The sequence below is a fragment of the Clarias gariepinus genome, chromosome 27 (assembly GCF_024256425.1).
Source record: "Clarias gariepinus isolate MV-2021 ecotype Netherlands chromosome 27, CGAR_prim_01v2, whole genome shotgun sequence".
Taxonomy (NCBI): Eukaryota; Metazoa; Chordata; class Actinopteri; order Siluriformes; family Clariidae; genus Clarias; species Clarias gariepinus.
The window spans coordinates 23471127-23487714 of NC_071126.1; the positions used below are offsets into that span (position 1 = coordinate 23471127).

The 16588-nt window shown below is 40.3% G+C and overlaps 1 protein-coding gene across 1 annotated transcript; it reads right to left on the minus strand.

Moving 5' to 3' along the window:
• Positions 1-303: 303 nt before the first annotated feature.
• LOC128514932 (uncharacterized) lies at positions 304-11527 on the minus strand. Its single transcript, XM_053488846.1, has 10 exons — positions 11440-11527; positions 10105-10782; positions 9750-10020; positions 9527-9674; positions 9244-9431; positions 3504-3526; positions 1611-2288; positions 1256-1526; positions 1031-1178; positions 304-883 (listed from the first exon to the last, which is right to left on the minus strand). Exons 2-10 carry the CDS (start codon positions 10772-10774, stop codon positions 692-694), a joined length of 2589 nt encoding a protein of 862 aa, XP_053344821.1. The 5' UTR covers positions 10775-10782; positions 11440-11527; the 3' UTR covers positions 304-691.
• Between the last annotated feature and the right edge of the window lie 5061 nt (positions 11528-16588).

A 16588-nucleotide genomic window follows, 5' to 3' on the forward strand; every position in this document is an offset into this window, starting at 1 on the left:
TCATTATTAATATTATTATTATTATCCAATGATGATGGGTTTCTTATGGAGTCTTGTTTCTCTCAAGGTCTCTTTCTCATAAGGTCTCTGGGAGTTTTATTCTTCTAGCCCTGTAACCTTGGCTGCTCATCAGGGATAAACTGATAAATTTCATTTACTCACTCACTCACTCTCTCACTCACTCATTGTCTATACCTCTAAATCTACCAAATAATTCCTAAGTATTGATTAATATTTAAGATATATCATGCCATGCAAAATAATCAAACAACTTAAATTACAAAAGCAAACAATGAGTCACAGTAATTTGAAAATGTTTATTGAGATTTATAACAGCAAGTGATAAGTCTGTATTCTGTGTAAATGAGAAACACTGAGATACAGGCAATGTTTAAATGAGGTTTAAATAAAAACTTCTTATTCTTTTTTTGCTCCTACAGCAACAATATCGAGCTTACACTACATTTACATAAAGGCATTTGGCAGACGCTCTTATCCAGAGCAACTAACATTTTTATCTCATTATACATCTGAGCAATTGAGGGTTAAGGGCCCAACTGTGGCAACTTGGTGGCTGTGGGGTTTGAGTGTGGGATCTTCCAAACCGTAGTCCAATGCCTTACCTCCTGAGCTACCCCTAGCCTACACTACACCTGAAGGGAGCTGCTAAAAGTGCTAACTGGCCTGACTCTTACAGCTCAGCAGGGTTGTTGACCTTGCCCATGAACAGGATGCTCTTGGTGCTGTCCTCAACAATGAAGACTATAAAAGGTCTGTTGAGGTCCATAGTGCCTAGAAGAGAATTGGGCATGATCTCTATGGTGGTGGCAGCAGATGCTTCAGTACCTTTCTCATCAACCTTTAGGACTGCCTGGTGAAGAACCTGTGAATAGGTTTCATACATACATACATGCACACACACACACACACACACACACACACACACACACACACACACACACAAACACACACAAAGTTTTGAACATGTCCAAATTTATCTCATAAAAAACGATATAATTTCTCCACATACCTTGGAAGCCTTCAGTTTGGTCTCTGCGCTCATCCCTGAGAAGTCTGCTTTGTCAGAGAAAGCATCAACCATACCCAGTTCCTTTAGAATGTCCCCAAATGAGGAGGAAGCAGAGATGGAAAACTTGGGGATGGACAAATCCACAGAGCTGAAGAATAGAAACATTATTAGAAAGTGGTGTAATAGATCAGAAATTTTGGAGATCTAAAGATTTTTTTTTTGTACCTTAGGAAGAGTTTGTCATGCCAGTACATGAGGTCTTCCTTGCTGAGGTGTTTCTCCACCTCCTCTAGTTTTCCCTCATCTGGCAGAACAATCATCATAGAGGTGTTGCCTTTGTAGGGCACCATGATGACAGAGGTAAAGTTATCCCTATCCCGGTAGAACTCGAAGCGGGAGATTTTCCTCATCATGTCCACAGTCACCTTAGTGTTCTTGTCTACATGGAAATCAGCTTTGTGAGTCTTCTCAACTTTAAAAGGCTTCTCCCATTTGCCTGAGAAAATACAAAGGGTTTGGTATTTGTGCATTACCTAAAGTACGAATGTAAATTTTTGTCCTATTTTGTACAAGAACATACCTCTGAAATAGATGTAGTTGATGAGTACCATGATCGTGTCTGCGTCCAGGCTTTTGACCATGTCAGTGATGGTGTCTTTGGTCTTCTTGGCAATGAACTTGTTGACCTCTTGGACAGCAATTTCAGGATTGGAAAAGTCCACAGTGAAGGCCTCTCCATGGTAGAAGTGCTGAATATCCTTCAGAAATTTGTCAACAGGTTTGAAGCCTTCTCGGATGGCCAGACCTCCTCCTGTTTCTAGCAGCATGGCATCCTTGCTGTGGCCCAACATGTGCAGCAGATGTTCATAGGCTGCATTGACCTCATCGTCTGTGAAGTTACTGTAGCCCAGAGCGTTGTAGATTTGTGAGTGTGTTTCACCCTTGGCCCCCAGAGCCAGCATGGACAGAGCCATGGAGATGCTCAGTGGAGAAAAGAAAATATTCTTGCCTTTGGCGTCAGCGTGGCTGGAGAGTTTATTGTACAGGTTGAAGGCGAAGTCAGCATTGCGAGGTGCAAGTTTATGGCACAATTCATCTTTTCCATCATGACTGGGGTGGGGTTCGTTCTTGCCGTGGTGGAGATGTTGATTGTGATCTCCTGAATGTCCTTCATGATCATGATTGTGGTCAGCCAAGGCCACCATCAGGAAGAGGGCAAAGGCCAAACAGCAATGGATCTTGCTCCCCATTTTGTCACCTAGACAGAGTAATGAAATTCAACTTCGTTTATGTTAGAGATAGGACGATGTTCTTTTTGTGGAGATGGTCATGTTTATCGACAAAAAAAATCTTACTCTTTGATAATCCTGATACTCCACAGGCTTTGACTGAGAGATTATTAAGATTACATTTATATTTACATTTAAGCCATTTGCAGACTTAAACACATCATCATACAAAACTATTTGCCAGGGTAAGAAAGAAAGTCAGTTATTTGGCTGAGACACACACTGTTACCTCACGTATATAATGAAACAGCATAAAGATGTGTGTGCAGTTTTTTATCATTATTTGTATATGTTTGAATTTGAGGTGTGGTAGTTCCTCTATGAGCCTATAGGTGGTGTACTTAACTATCCACGCACTGGCAGACAGCACAGTGTCTTGTACCAGAAATTATTTACTACGTTTCAGAGTTTTATTTATTATTTAGGATATTTAAAAAAATTAAGATATTTATAGAACAGCAATACAAATTGAATCATCAATGGGGTATCGTGATAATATGGTATCAGGTGGCCCCTGGTGATTTCCGTTCCTAATATTTATGGATCGCTAACAGTAGTGTGTGCAATAAAATCCAATTGCAGACCTTCAACCACACCTTCTTACACACTATAGAGCCGTTATTTTTTAACACCCAATTAAATAAAAACCAGAAACAAACACTGAAGCAGGAGTTGAAAACTGAAGCATGTGAATCGTAAATTGCATGTGAATTGTATGTATTTTGAGCTTTCTTTAATAAGGCATAACAATTATTTACTAACTTATTAGTATTGCTTACAAAAGGTATTTTTTACTTTATGTATTATTAATAAAAATAAAACTAAAAAACATTAAATGATTATTGTTAGAATTTCTGATTTGTCTAAGGTTCGGTGGAAGTGTAAATTAATAAATAAATGAATAAAAAAAAAAAAGAAGAAATAAAAATGTGCACAATATTGCATACACACGTTTGTATATTGCACTGGTATTTTGTTTCCTTTGACTTTACTGTTGTTAAAATTCATTTTTATGTTATTTGACTTTGTTGTTGGAGCTCTTCCCTCATGTTGTGGATTTTTACTGCAGTGTGAAGTGACAATAAACCTAAATCTGTATTATTTCTTTTTTTGTTGTTGTTGTTAAGGCGGTCTTACAGATGTCCAAACACACACTCTAACACAGGTTAAATGAAAGCCTGTACCTGAGCTACTCACCAGCGGCGTCCTGTCCAATAGGAGACACTTAGCATGGCTTCACACAAGCTTATATCCTCACCATCAGCTCGACTCCAAGGCTTACACATTAACCAGCGAGCTAACACTGCGTTCTGGAATCTGATCAGCCTCAGCTCTGTGATGCAACACTTACAGCTGAGTCAGGAGATCTCCCGATGCTGCATTATATAAGTTCTTTTTTGCACGGTATTAACCTAATATGGACATAAAAATAAGATAATACTTTAAAGCCATGCGTTTATTTATTTTACAAAAAGTACAGTTTTTGGATCACTCTGTATCTAAAGGCTGTTTAGCTTCAAACCCTCCTGCAATTGTTTCTGAATATCTTTCTTCTCATTAATATTATTTTGAGGTAGTGGAAAGAGAAACAGTAAATTTTGACATAGCAGCAAGTAGCAGCAATGATTTAAAAAAAAATTGTGTGCAAATAGCAGTAAAATAAAATATTGTGCGAATATTGCTAAGAGCTGGTCAGGTAGGTCGGTATGAACAATTGTGAGATGGTTGTAGTTCAGGGTGATTGTACACGTGTGTTTATCAGGTGAGTCCTGATGTTATTTAGATCGTCTGAATTATTTATGTGTGTGTGTGTGTGTGTGTGTGTGTGTGTGTTTATTAGTCCAGTCCCTTTATATTGAGGAGACAAATGGCTTGTGGGTAAAAACTGTTACTGTACATAGTCTGGATCTTCTTTGTCTTTCGGCTGTTCCCTTTCAGGGGTCGCCACAGCGAATCATTTGCCTCCATCTAACCCTATCCTCTGCATCCTCTTTTCTCACACCATTTCTAACTTTATGTCCTCTCTCACTGCATCCATAAATCTCCTCTTTGGTCTTCCTCTAGACCTCCTGCCTGGCAGTTCCAACCTCAGCATCCTTCTACCAATATATTCACAATCTCTCCTCTGAACATGTCCAAACCACCTCAATCTGGCCTCTCTGACTTTATCTCCAAAACATCTAACGTGGGTTGTCCCTCTGATAAACTCATTCTTGATCCTATCCATCCTTGTCACTCCCAAGGAGAACCTCAACATCTTCAGCTCTGCTACCTCCAACTCTGCCTCCTGTCTTTTCTTCAGTGCCACTGTCTCTAAGCCGTAGATCATCGCTGGTCTCACCACTGTCCTGTACACCTTTCCTTTCATTCTCGCTGTTACTCTTTTATCGCACAACACACCTGACACTTTTCTCCACCCATTCTAACCTGCCTGTACCCGCCTCTTCACCTCCTTTCCACACTCTCCGTTGCTCTGGACCGTTGACCCTAAGTACTTAAAATCCTGCACCTTCTTCACCTCTGCTCCCTGTAGCCTCACCAATCCTCCTGGGTCCCTCTCATTAACACACATGTATTCTGTCTTGCTGCGGCTAACCTTCATTCCTCTGCTTTCCAGAGCATACCTCCACCTCTCCAAATTTTCCTCTACCTGTTCCCTGCTCTCGCTACAGAGCACAATGTCATCTGCAAACATCATAGTCCATGTGGACTCCTGTCTTACCTCATCTGTCATCCTGTCCATCACCAGAGCAAACAAAAAGGGGCTTAGAGCCGATCCTTGATGCAGACCCACCTCCACCTTGAACTCTTCTGTCACACCTACAGCACATCTTACCACTGTCTTACAGCTCTTATACATGTCCTGCACTACTCTAACATACTTCTCTGCCACTCCAGACCTTCTCATACAATACCACAGCTCCTCTCTATGCTTTCTCTAAATCTAAAAAGACACAATGCAACTCCCTGTTACCTTCTCTGTACTTCTCCGCCAGCATCCTCAAAGCAAATACTGCATCTGATGTACTCTTTCTAGGCATAAAACCATATTGCTGCTCACAAATGCTCACCTCTGCTCTTAACCTAGCTTCCACTACTCTTTCCCACAGCTTCATTTTCTGGCTCATTAGCTTTATAACTCTATAATTGCCAAAGCTTTGCACATCTCCCTTGTTCTTAAAAATTAGCACCAATACACTTCTCCTCCATTCCACTGGAATCCTCTCACTCTCCAAGATCTTATTAAACAAACTTGTCAGAAACTCTACTGCCACCTCTCCTAAGCACTTCCATACCTCCACAGGTATGTCATCAGGACCAACAGCCTTTCCACTCTTCATCCTCTTCAACGCCCTTCTCACCTCACTTCTACTAATATTTGCTACTTCCTGTTCCACAACAGTCACCTCTTCTACTCTTTGTTCTTTTTCGTTTTCCTCATTCATTAACTCCTTAAAGTACTCCTTCCATCTTCCCATCACCCTCCTGGCATCTGTCAGTACATTTCCATCTCTATCTTTAATCACTCTAACCTGCTGCACATCCTTCCCATCTCTATCTCTCTGCCTCGCCAACCTGTACAGATCCCCCTCTCCCTCCTTACTGTCTAGCCTAGCATACAAGTCCTCATATGCTCTTTGTTTGGCCTTTGCCACCTCTACCTTCACCTTACTCTGCATCTCCCTGTACTCCTGTCTACTCTCTTCAGTCCTCTCAGTGTCCCACTTCTTCTTAGCTAGCCTCTTTCCCTGTATGCACTCCTCATTCCACCACCAAGTCTCCTTGTCCACTTTCCCCTTACCTGATGATACACCAAGTACCCTCCTACCTGTCTCCCTGATCACATTGGCTGTAGTTGTCCAGTCAACTGAAAGCACCTCCTGACCACCCATAGCCTGTCTCAACTCCTCCCTAAAGACTACACAACATTCTTCCTTTCTCAGCTTCCACCACTTTGTCCTCTGCTCTGCCTTTGTCCTCTTCACCTTCCTCACCACCAGGGTTATTTTACACACCACCATTCTGTGTTGTCTGGCTACACTCTCCCCTACCAACACTTTGCAGTCACTGATCTCTTTCAGATTACAACGTCGACACAAGATGTAGTCGACCTGAGTGCTTCTGCCTTCACTCTTATATGTCACCCTATGTTCCTGCCTCTTCTGGAAGAAAGTATTTACTACTGCCATTTCCATCCTCTTTGCAAAGTCCACCACCATCTGTCCTTCTACATTCCTGTCCTGAAGACCAAACCTGCCCATCACATTTTCATCACGTCTGTTCCCTTCCCCAACATGTCCATTGAAGTCTGCACCAATTACCACTCTTTCACCTCTGGGGATGCTCTGCATCACTTCATCTAACTCACTCCAGAATTTCTCCTTCTCTTTTAACTCACATCCTACCTGTGGGGCATAACCACTAACAACATTGAACATTATCCCTTCAATTTCCAGCTTCAGACTCATCACCCTATCTGATACTCTCTTCACCTCTAGAACATTCCTTACAAATTCCTCTTTCAGAATAACTCCTACTCCATTTCTTTTCCTATCCACACCATGGTAAAACAATTTAAACCCTGATCCTAAGCTTCTAGCCTTGCTACCTTTCCACCTGGTCTCCTGGACACACAGTATATCCACCTTTCTTCTCTGCATCATATCAACCAACTCTCTTCCCGTCCCTGTCATGGTCCCAACATTCAAAGTCCCTACTATCACTCCTAAACTCTTGCCTTCCCTCTTCTCTCTCTGCTTTCGAACACGCCTTCCTCCTCTCCTTCTTCGATCAACAGTAGCCCAATTTCCACCAGCACCCTGTAGGTCAACAGCACCAGTGGCGGTCGTTGTTAACCCGGGCCACGACCGATCCGGTATGGGAACTATATTTGTGATTCGCATCATTGATTTGCCAAAAGTTTTACGTCGGATGCCCTTCCTGACACAACCCTCTGCATTTATCCAGACTGGTTGCATTATTACATAGTCTGGATGTGTCCAATCAGCCACAATGCTGGTGGCTTTAGAGGGCAGAGAGAACCTGATGATCTTCTCAGCTGTCCTCACTATCCGCTGTGGGGTCTTGTGGTCTGATATGGTACAATTCCCAAACCAGACAGTGACGCAGCTGCTTAGGATGCTCTCGATGGTTCCTCTATAGAAGGTGGTGAGGATTGGTGGTGAAAGCTGGGCCTTCCTATGCCTTTTCAGGAAGAAAAGACCTTGTTGGGCTTACTTGTGAAGAGAGCTGGTGTTGAGGAATCAGGTGAGGTTCTCCTCCAGGTGGACACCCAGGAAATTTGTGCTCTTGACAATCTCCACAGAAGAGCCCTTGATGCTGAGCAGAGAGTGTTCGCTCCGTGTCCTCTTGAAGTCAACAACCATCTCTTTTGTCTTATTGACTTTCAGAGACAGGTTGTGATAGAAGTGTTAGATAAAGATTTGTGTAGTTTTGTAAGTTAAACAGCTGTTAGGTTTTACTGGGTGTGCTGAAGAATATCAGTTTTATATACAGTACACACACATACACACTCCTGCCACTATGTCAGATCTAGCCCCTCTGAAGGTGGCTCTGCAGGGCCTCATGAGAGTGCTATGGTGTCTGGTCCCAGGACATTGGCTGTGGAACCTGTAGGTGCTGTGGGTTTTGAGGCGCGGCCTACATGGATTGTACTTGTTTATCTTGTGCACTCCTTGGGTTTTTCATTGAACTGGGATATGGGGCGCTTGAAAGCCAGGTCAGGGGCTTTTTGCCTGTTGGGCCCCGTTTGTAATGAGCTGTGGTGAACTGGTTGTTCTAGTGCCTTTCTATTATGGCCAGCAATGACTTTTATGTACTTTGTACATGTGGAATCGGACACATACTGACCTTTGGTTCACCAGGCATGGGAGAGCCTTGAGTAAGCCACGTCACCCATCTATTTGGGTATCATTGTCATTCAATGTAAATGTTGTGACTGAACAGTGTATTAAGCTGGTATATATGAGACATGCTTTTGCTACACTAAATCATGGTGAAGTGTGATGAAAGAACTCCTTTGGATGTACATGCTGCAATAAAAAAACAGTGCAGTTCAAGCCAAAATTTAAACAAAGGCAATTTCCATATGTGTAGTGGAGAAAGACTGATGTAAAGGCTTAACATGCTGATTGGACAGCATGCATTATGACCATAGCCAAAAATAAGATTTGCTTTAATAGAAACACAAATTGCCTTTGTAAGGAAACTACAGGCCTAAATAAATCCCCTATTCTCATAAGATTAGATCTCTTAGGGCCAGTGAGTCATTTTGTTTGCTGTGTCTAGGTTATGGTAAGCTAAAAGGTGAAGAATCTAGCTTTATATGATTTTTCAGAACTAACATGGAGATCTGACTATTGTAGTTTTTAATAGCGTAGCTACATAAATAAAACAAATGCTAAAAACCTGATACGTGTAGTAAAACTATTTAAAACTTGGACAGTGAATAAGTAAGCATCAATGTTAGCAAACCTGAAGTTACAGTCAGCCTTTAGTGAGAAAACACAAACAATAAGCACCAAAGAATTCCTAAGTATTGATAAATATTTAAGATATCTCATGCCATGTGCGACATTACAGATGTCAGCAGCTTCAATCTGAAATGATCATGTTTTTTCTAGTGTATTACAAAAGGAAATAATCAAAAACTTAAATTACAAAAGCAAACAATGAGTCACAGTAATTTGAAAAGGTTTATTGAGATTTATAACAGCAAGTGCTAATAAATCTGTATTGTGTGTAAATGAGAAACACTGAGACACATGAAATGCTTAAATGAGGTTTAAATAAAAACCTCCTATTTTTTGTTTCTTTTTTTCCCTACAGCAACAGTATCGAGCTTACACCACACCTGAAGAGAGCTGTGAAACTGCTGAAAGTGCTAACTGGCCTGACTCTTACTGCTCAGCAGGGTTGTTGACCTTGCCCATGAACAGGAAGCTGTGGGTGGTGTTCTCTACAATGAAGACTATGAAAGGTCTGTTGAGGTCCATAGTGTCTGGAAGAGACATGGGCATGATCTCTATAGTGGTGGCAGCAGATGCTTCAGTACCTTTCTCATCAACCTTTAGGACTGCCTGGTGAAGAACCTGTGATAGAGGTTTCATACATACATGCATACACACAAAGTTTTTAACATGTCCAAAACTATCTCATAAAAAAAGGTTATAATTTCACCACATACCTTGGAAGCCTTCAGTTTGGTCTCTGCACTCATCCCTGAGAAGTCTGCTTTGTCAGAGAAAGCATCAACCATACCCAGTTCCTTCAGAATGTCCTCAAGTGCGGAGGAAGCAGAAATGGAAAACTTGGGCATAGACAAATCCACAGAGCTGAAGAACAGAAACATTATTAGAAAGTGGTGTAATAGAAATTTTGGAGTTCTAAAGGTTTTTGTTTTTTTGTACCTTAGGAAGAGTTTGTCATGCCAGTACACAAGGTCTTCCTTGCTGAGGTGTTTCTCCACCTCCTCTAGTTTTCCCTCATCTGGCAGAACAATCATCATAGAGGTGTTGCCTTTGTAGGGCAACTTGATGACAGAGGTAAAGTTATCCCTATCCCGGTAGAACTCGAAGCGGGAGGTTTTCCTCATCATGTCCACAGTCACCTTAGTGTTCTCGTCTACGTGAAAGTCAGCTTTGTGAGTCTGCTCAACTTCAAAAGGCTTCTCCCATTTGCCTGAGAAAATACAAAGGGTTTGGTATTTGTGCATTACCTGAAGTACGGATGTAATTTTTTTTACTATTTTGTACAAGAACATACCTCTGAAATAGATGTAGTTGATAAGTACCATGATCGTGTCTGCGTCCAGGCTTTTGACCATGTCAGTGATGGTGTCTTTGGTCTTCTTGGCAATGAACTTGTTGACCTCTTGGACAGCAATTTCAGGATTGGAAAAGTCCACAGTGAAGGCCTCTCCATGGTAGAAGTGCTGAATATCCTTCAGAAATTTGTCAACAGGTTTGAAGCCTTCTCGGATGGCCAGACCTCCTCCTGTTTCTAGCAGCATGGCATCCTTGCTGTGGCCCAACATGTGCAGCAGATGTTCATAGGCTTCATTGACCTCATCCTCTGTGAAGTTACTGTAGCCCAGAGCGTTGTAGATTTGTGAGTGTGTGTCACCCTTGGCCCCCAGAGCCAGCATGGACAGAGCCATGGAGATGCTCAGTGGAGAAAAGAAAATGTTCTTGCCTTTGGCGTCAGCGTGGCTGGAGAGTTTATTGTACAGGTTGAAGGCGAAGTCAGCATTGCGAGGTGCAAGTTTATGGCACAATTCATCTTTTCCATCATGACTGGGGTGAGGTTCATTCTTGCCGTGGTGGAGATGTTGATTGTGATCTCCTGAATGTCCTTCATGATCATGATTGTGGTCAGCCAAGGCTACCATCAGGAAGAGGGCAAAGGCCAAACAGCAATGGATCTTGCTCCTCATTTTGTCACCTAGACAGAGTAATGAAATTCAACTTTGTTTATGTTAGAGATAGGACGATGTTCTTTTTGTGGAGATGGTCATGTTTATCGACAAAAAAATCTTACTCTTTGATAATTCTGATACTCCACAGGGTTTGACTGAGAGATTATTAAGATTACATTTATATTTACATTTAAGCCATTTGCAGACTTTAACACATCATCATACAAAACTATTTGCCAGGGTAAGAAAGAAAGTCAGTTATTTGGCTGAGACACACACTGTTACCTCACGTGTATAATGAAACAGCATAAAGATGTGTGTGCAGTTTTTTATCATTATTTGTATATGTTTGAATTTGAGGTGTGGTAGTTCAGTGGAAGTGTAAATTAATAAATAAATGAATAAAAAAATAAATAAGAAATAAAAATGTGCACAATATTGCATACACACGTTTGTATATTGCACTGGTATTTTGTTTCCTTTGACTTTACTGTTGTTAAAATTCATTCTTATGTTATTTGACTTTGTTGTTGGAGCTCTTCCCTCATGTTGTAGATTTTTACTGCAGTGTGAAGTGACAATAAACCTAAATCTGTATTATTTCTTTTTTTGTTGTTGTTGTTAAGGCGGTCTTACAGATGTCCAAACACACACTCTAACACAGGTTAAATGAAAGCCTGTACCTGAGCTACTCACCAGCGGCGTCCTGTCCAATAGGAGACACTTAGCATGGCTTCACACAAGCTTATATCCTCACCATCAGCTCGACTCCAAGGCTTACACATTAACCAGCGAGCTAACACTGCGTTCTGGAATCTGATCAGCCTCAGCTCTGTGATGCAACACTTACAGCTGAGTCAGGAGATCTCCCGATGCTGCATTATATAAGTTCTTTTTTGCACGGTATTAACCTAATATGGACATAAAAATAAGATAATACTTTAAAGCCATGCATTTATTTATTTTAAAATAAGTAAAGTTTTTAGATTACTCTGTATCTAAAGGCTGTTTAGCTTCAAACCTTTCTGCAATTGTTCCTGAATATCTTTCTTCTCATTATTATTATTATTATTATTATTATTATTATTATTATTATTATTTAAGTTGTACACAAACATAAATGATACAAAACACTCATACTGCTTATTGAATTTTTAGATGTGTATATATATATATATATATATATATATATATATATATATATATATATATATATATATATACACACACACACACACACACACACACTATGAGAGAACTTTGAACAATCAATGCACCACTCTTTCAGGACTGATATTCAGTGAGATGCTGAAGAACCTCATTAAGCAAAGTGATTTACAAGCTGAAGCTATTCATCACCTCAGGTTTGTTGCGCTTACACAAAATACACTTAAAACATGAGCTGATACTGTTTCAAACTAAAATCTAAAATACATGAAACTAATAATCAGAGCTACGGAGACATCATTGGAGACGTCTGACTCTTACTGATGGAGACTATAAAGACCAGATGGAGGGTATAAAGATGGAATGCTCCACCGGTCTGAGAAAATGAGCTGCAAACAGAAACGTCACATGACCTTAACTTAATCAAGAAAGAAACTGTGTGTTTGAGAAGATATATATATATATACAAAACACACAGGAGAACTATGCTTATGGCTAACTACTTTAGCTACTACTGTAGAACAAGCCACGTCCACAACGGGCAGGTCATGGTCACTATAAGAGCATTTAATTGGGTAAAAACAAGACTGGTACAGGCCGAGCATCAAAACCTCAAAACTATGAGGGGTGTTCCCACTAGTGCTTAGACACCATCAAGTTTTCTCAGTTCGGCGGACCCGTGATCTGATTGCCTGCTTCATGTCTAAAATGCCCAAACACGTGGAAATGTCTTGGAGTGAGGTCAGGACTGTACAGGGGGTGTGGCAGCCGGGTTCCTGTAATGTGTAAGTGGTGTTGGTGAATGATCGCGTGCATAGTTTACACAGACAGATGCGTCTCTTACGCAGGGTCAGGCGTTCCACTCGCTAAATGTTCACAGGAATGCCTCCAGTGAGCTTCGATCCACCTTGGCCGGGATCGTCATTCACAGACTTTCGGCCTTATTTAACACGTCTGCACCGTACGTGCAGTCTCATCACCGTACTGTGCTTACAAATTTTCTGTTAATGTTATTCGCTTTTACACCTTCTTTCCTAATCTGAAAAGTCCTGGTTTGACTTAAACATCATGCTGTTTTCCCCTTGATATAGTAGTGTCAAGTAACACCAATAATGATTTCAGTGCAACTTTGAAACATTGAAATAAAAAAAAATGTTTCTATAATAGGAAAGATTTCAAATTGCTAATTCCTATTTGAACTGTTTACTTTAGTTTATGCCACTGTATTAGTGAGAGTATCTCTGCCCGACTTGTGGAAGCTCAGGATTCGACCTCCTGATTGATAAGCCTAGCCATGATGGTGCACAAGTCAGTGTCCTGTCAGGAAGAGCATTTAGCATAAACCTCTAGCAAATCTAATCCACTGGATTAGACAGCAGCAGCTCAAAGAACAACAATGAAAACAATATTATGATTATTTCTGATTATTAGCCTTGTCTTTACCAACAAAATTACATCCCAAAGGTTAAATCATGAGCCATGAAGTATTCTTTTGGGGAGCGATTCCATCAGAGTAGAGTCTAGGTCTTGTAGAAGTGGAGTTAGTGTTTGATATAAAGCATTAGGCACTTTGTTCATTCGGTTTTAGTTTCAGTGATCGTTACCTGTGAAAATGCCCTTAGACTCATCCTGTATTTATGTATCTAATACTGACAATATAGACTACAAGAACAGGAGGCATGAAAGGTGTGTTATTTTAAAGTGTTGTGATGAGATATATTTTATTATAATAGGGTAAGAACACGTTTAATTTAAAGGTGATAAGTTTGTTTTGAAATTTTAATCTCACCTTTTTTGTCTTATTTTCGCACAAAGATAAAATATCGTAAAAAGGTCATGTTCAGGCAAACTTCCAAACTCCACTGATGTTTGTTTTTGCTGTAGAAAGCTATCGATCTCTCCGACCCTGACCATCCGAGCGAACTCCAACTTTAGCCCACGCTGTTCTGAAAAACAAGCCAAGGTATCCTGAGAAACCCAGTTACAGCTTCAGATCAGAAGTTAACATTAAAGTTTACTTCCATAGCATTTTTAACAATAATCAACATTCACAAATCTGTTTGATAATTTGCATGTCCTGCTTCAACTCATATCTGCGCACTGTTTCAATTAACTAATACTCTATACAATTGAATACAATACAATTACAGAATACATCAATTCGGGTATTTAACAGCACCTGAGCTGAGCTGAGTGGAGTTTAGACTCGTAGGCGTGACTTATTTGGTTTGCTGATGATTCATCACTATTTAGATTAAAGTGCTGTTTATTTAACCAACAACACAACTCTGAGTCGGGGAAAATGACCTGGATATTTCCTTAGGTGTGTAAAGTCACTCTGGAACCTTCATGCTCTGGAGTTCTGTAGTCTGGATCAGTGCAGGTCCTGAGGGACGATAATCAGCTGATATGAATAAGTCCTGTGGCTTTCCACTGTTCACTATATCTGACAATCCTGATACACAAGATTCATTTTTATTTCCACGGTCACTGGTTCAACTACAGAGTTTCCTAGATGGATGGATGGATGGCTAACTAAACTAATCTGATAAAAATTTAAACAACATAATTCATAAAAATGTATGAGATTTTTACTCCTGTCCCTGAAGACATGGTTGTTAGTTAGAGCTGATTGGAATAGTGTGTGTATATGGCTCAAAGGTACGCTCCAGCACGTAGACAAATAGCGCTACACCTCTTGGTTGATTCCTTTATGTGTTTGTTCCACTAGAGGGTGATAAACTCATGACTAAAAACAAAGTCCTTCATGAGCAAGATAATAAATGTGATGCTGTCATTGAAAAAAATAATAATAATTATGAATGACATGACTGTAGATCTCCACCTCAGCTTGTTCTGTTGGTGTGAAGAGGAACCACTTATGTGTTATTGTTCACTAAATAGTGATATCACCTCTAAAAGGGTGTTCATCTTTGCACTGAATGGCTTCTGTATTCTAATTATTTGTGTGATTTTTTTTTAGGAAACACTTAAAATATTAAAAAATACAAATTTAAATATTGTAACACCTCGGATTGCGAGTAATGCGGTTTGCAAGTGTTAAAAAAAAACTTGACTTGGAAAACGAACAAGTCTTGCTTTACGAGTACTGAGTATCATGTATCACGCATGCTGAGCGTCACGTGATCACAACTTAGCCAACAGTTTTTCTTTCTCTTGTGCTGTGAAATTGTGGGTAATCGTGTCCCCTGCTGGGTCTTAGTGCGCATCTCTTACTGGTATATTGAACATCTCTGCTAGTGTGTACTGTTTACTATAACCCTGTGACCACGTGTGTGTGTAAAACATTTTATTTTTTGTCTGTATGCGTGTGTACAACACGCGTCTAAAGCAAAAGCAAGTCTCATTAAAGAGGTTAAAGATCCATTTTCTCTTTCTGTATCAGATGCTTTTTGTGTCTGTATGTGCGCACGTCACTGGACACCATGCCACACACACCCCTCCTACTTTAGCCTTTACAGACACACACTCTTTCTCTCTGCTCTACACAGAAACACTGCTTTGTCGCGATTCTTTTCAAAGGTAAAGTGCAGGTTCATTTGTTTTATTTTTACTTTACAGCAGTGATTCCATTAGTGTGTCGCTCAATTGAGTGTCATTAGAGAGATTTCTTGTTTATGTGGTGTGGGGCACGGGGGTCCAAGTTCACTATGAACACCCAGAGTATTTTTTGATTGATACAAAAAATGATCTGATTACGCCACCCCTTTACAGTAAGGGGAACTAATTACTAAATCGATTCAGGCACACAAGTTCATTACCATGGAGGGCAGAGACATGAAATCAGTATACAAAATGTTTATTAAAATTACATTGACCAAGTACACACTTAAAAGACCAAATAAAAGATAGCTTAGATGAACTAAACAGCATAACAACCCACTAATTATGAAGCCACCAAGGCTTACCCGGAGTTGGGTAGGCTAGCTAGATCACAACCAATCCACACCCCGTGCTACTAACACCATGGTACTAGAACAGCTTGCCTTTCAGCTTAGGGGCCTAAACAAGCAGACACAAAAAATTACAATAAGTCTGAATAAAAAAAAGCAATATCCCATACTCATCATTAACGGGAAAAAAAACAATAGACACTATACTTAAAGAAAAAGAAAAAAAAGAAAAGTAATTATAAACAAAATTCGATCAGGCTAAACAAACAAACAAAAACCAAAATCAAAGAAATCATACAACCAAAGCAACCAAAATCCATATACACAAACAAAAACAAAGTAGCAAGACAGTAGCAACACAACAGCGCCCTTGTTATCCCATTCTGGGGTCCGTTCTTTGGACAGTTCGTCACTCAACACATCCCAGATGAACTGACACATCTAAGATGAGATCATCGTGCTAATTACGATCTGGCTAAGTTGGTTCTTCGAGCACACCTGTTGTTGATGATTAGTATAGCTGGATTGAGTTGTCTAGGATTATTGCGCGCTCGTGCGTTGGTTTAAAAGGCGATATGCATCGACAGTAGAAACACTGATCACAAGCCCTCTGATTGGTTGACGAAATGGAAAAAGAGTGGCTCAACTTTTTTTAGTAACACGTGTTATGCGCTGAAATGCCCCCCCCTGCCATGGATCCCCCCCCTACATAATCGCTATCTAATATTATATTAGAACATAAATTCATAGG

Coding starts and splice junctions, on each gene's coding strand:
- LOC128514932 (XM_053488846.1), bottom strand. CDS start 10,774: ATGAGGAGCAAGATCCATTGCTGTTTGGCCTTTGCCCTCTTCCTGATG. Junction 3,527..9,243: donor GTCAACAACCCTGCTGAGCA/GTAAGAGTCAGG, acceptor CCTATTGGACAG/GACGCCGCTGGTGAGTAGCT. Junction 1,179..1,255: donor CATGACAAACTCTTCCTAAG/GTACAAAAAAAA, acceptor TCTATTCTTCAG/CTCTGTGGATTTGTCCATCC.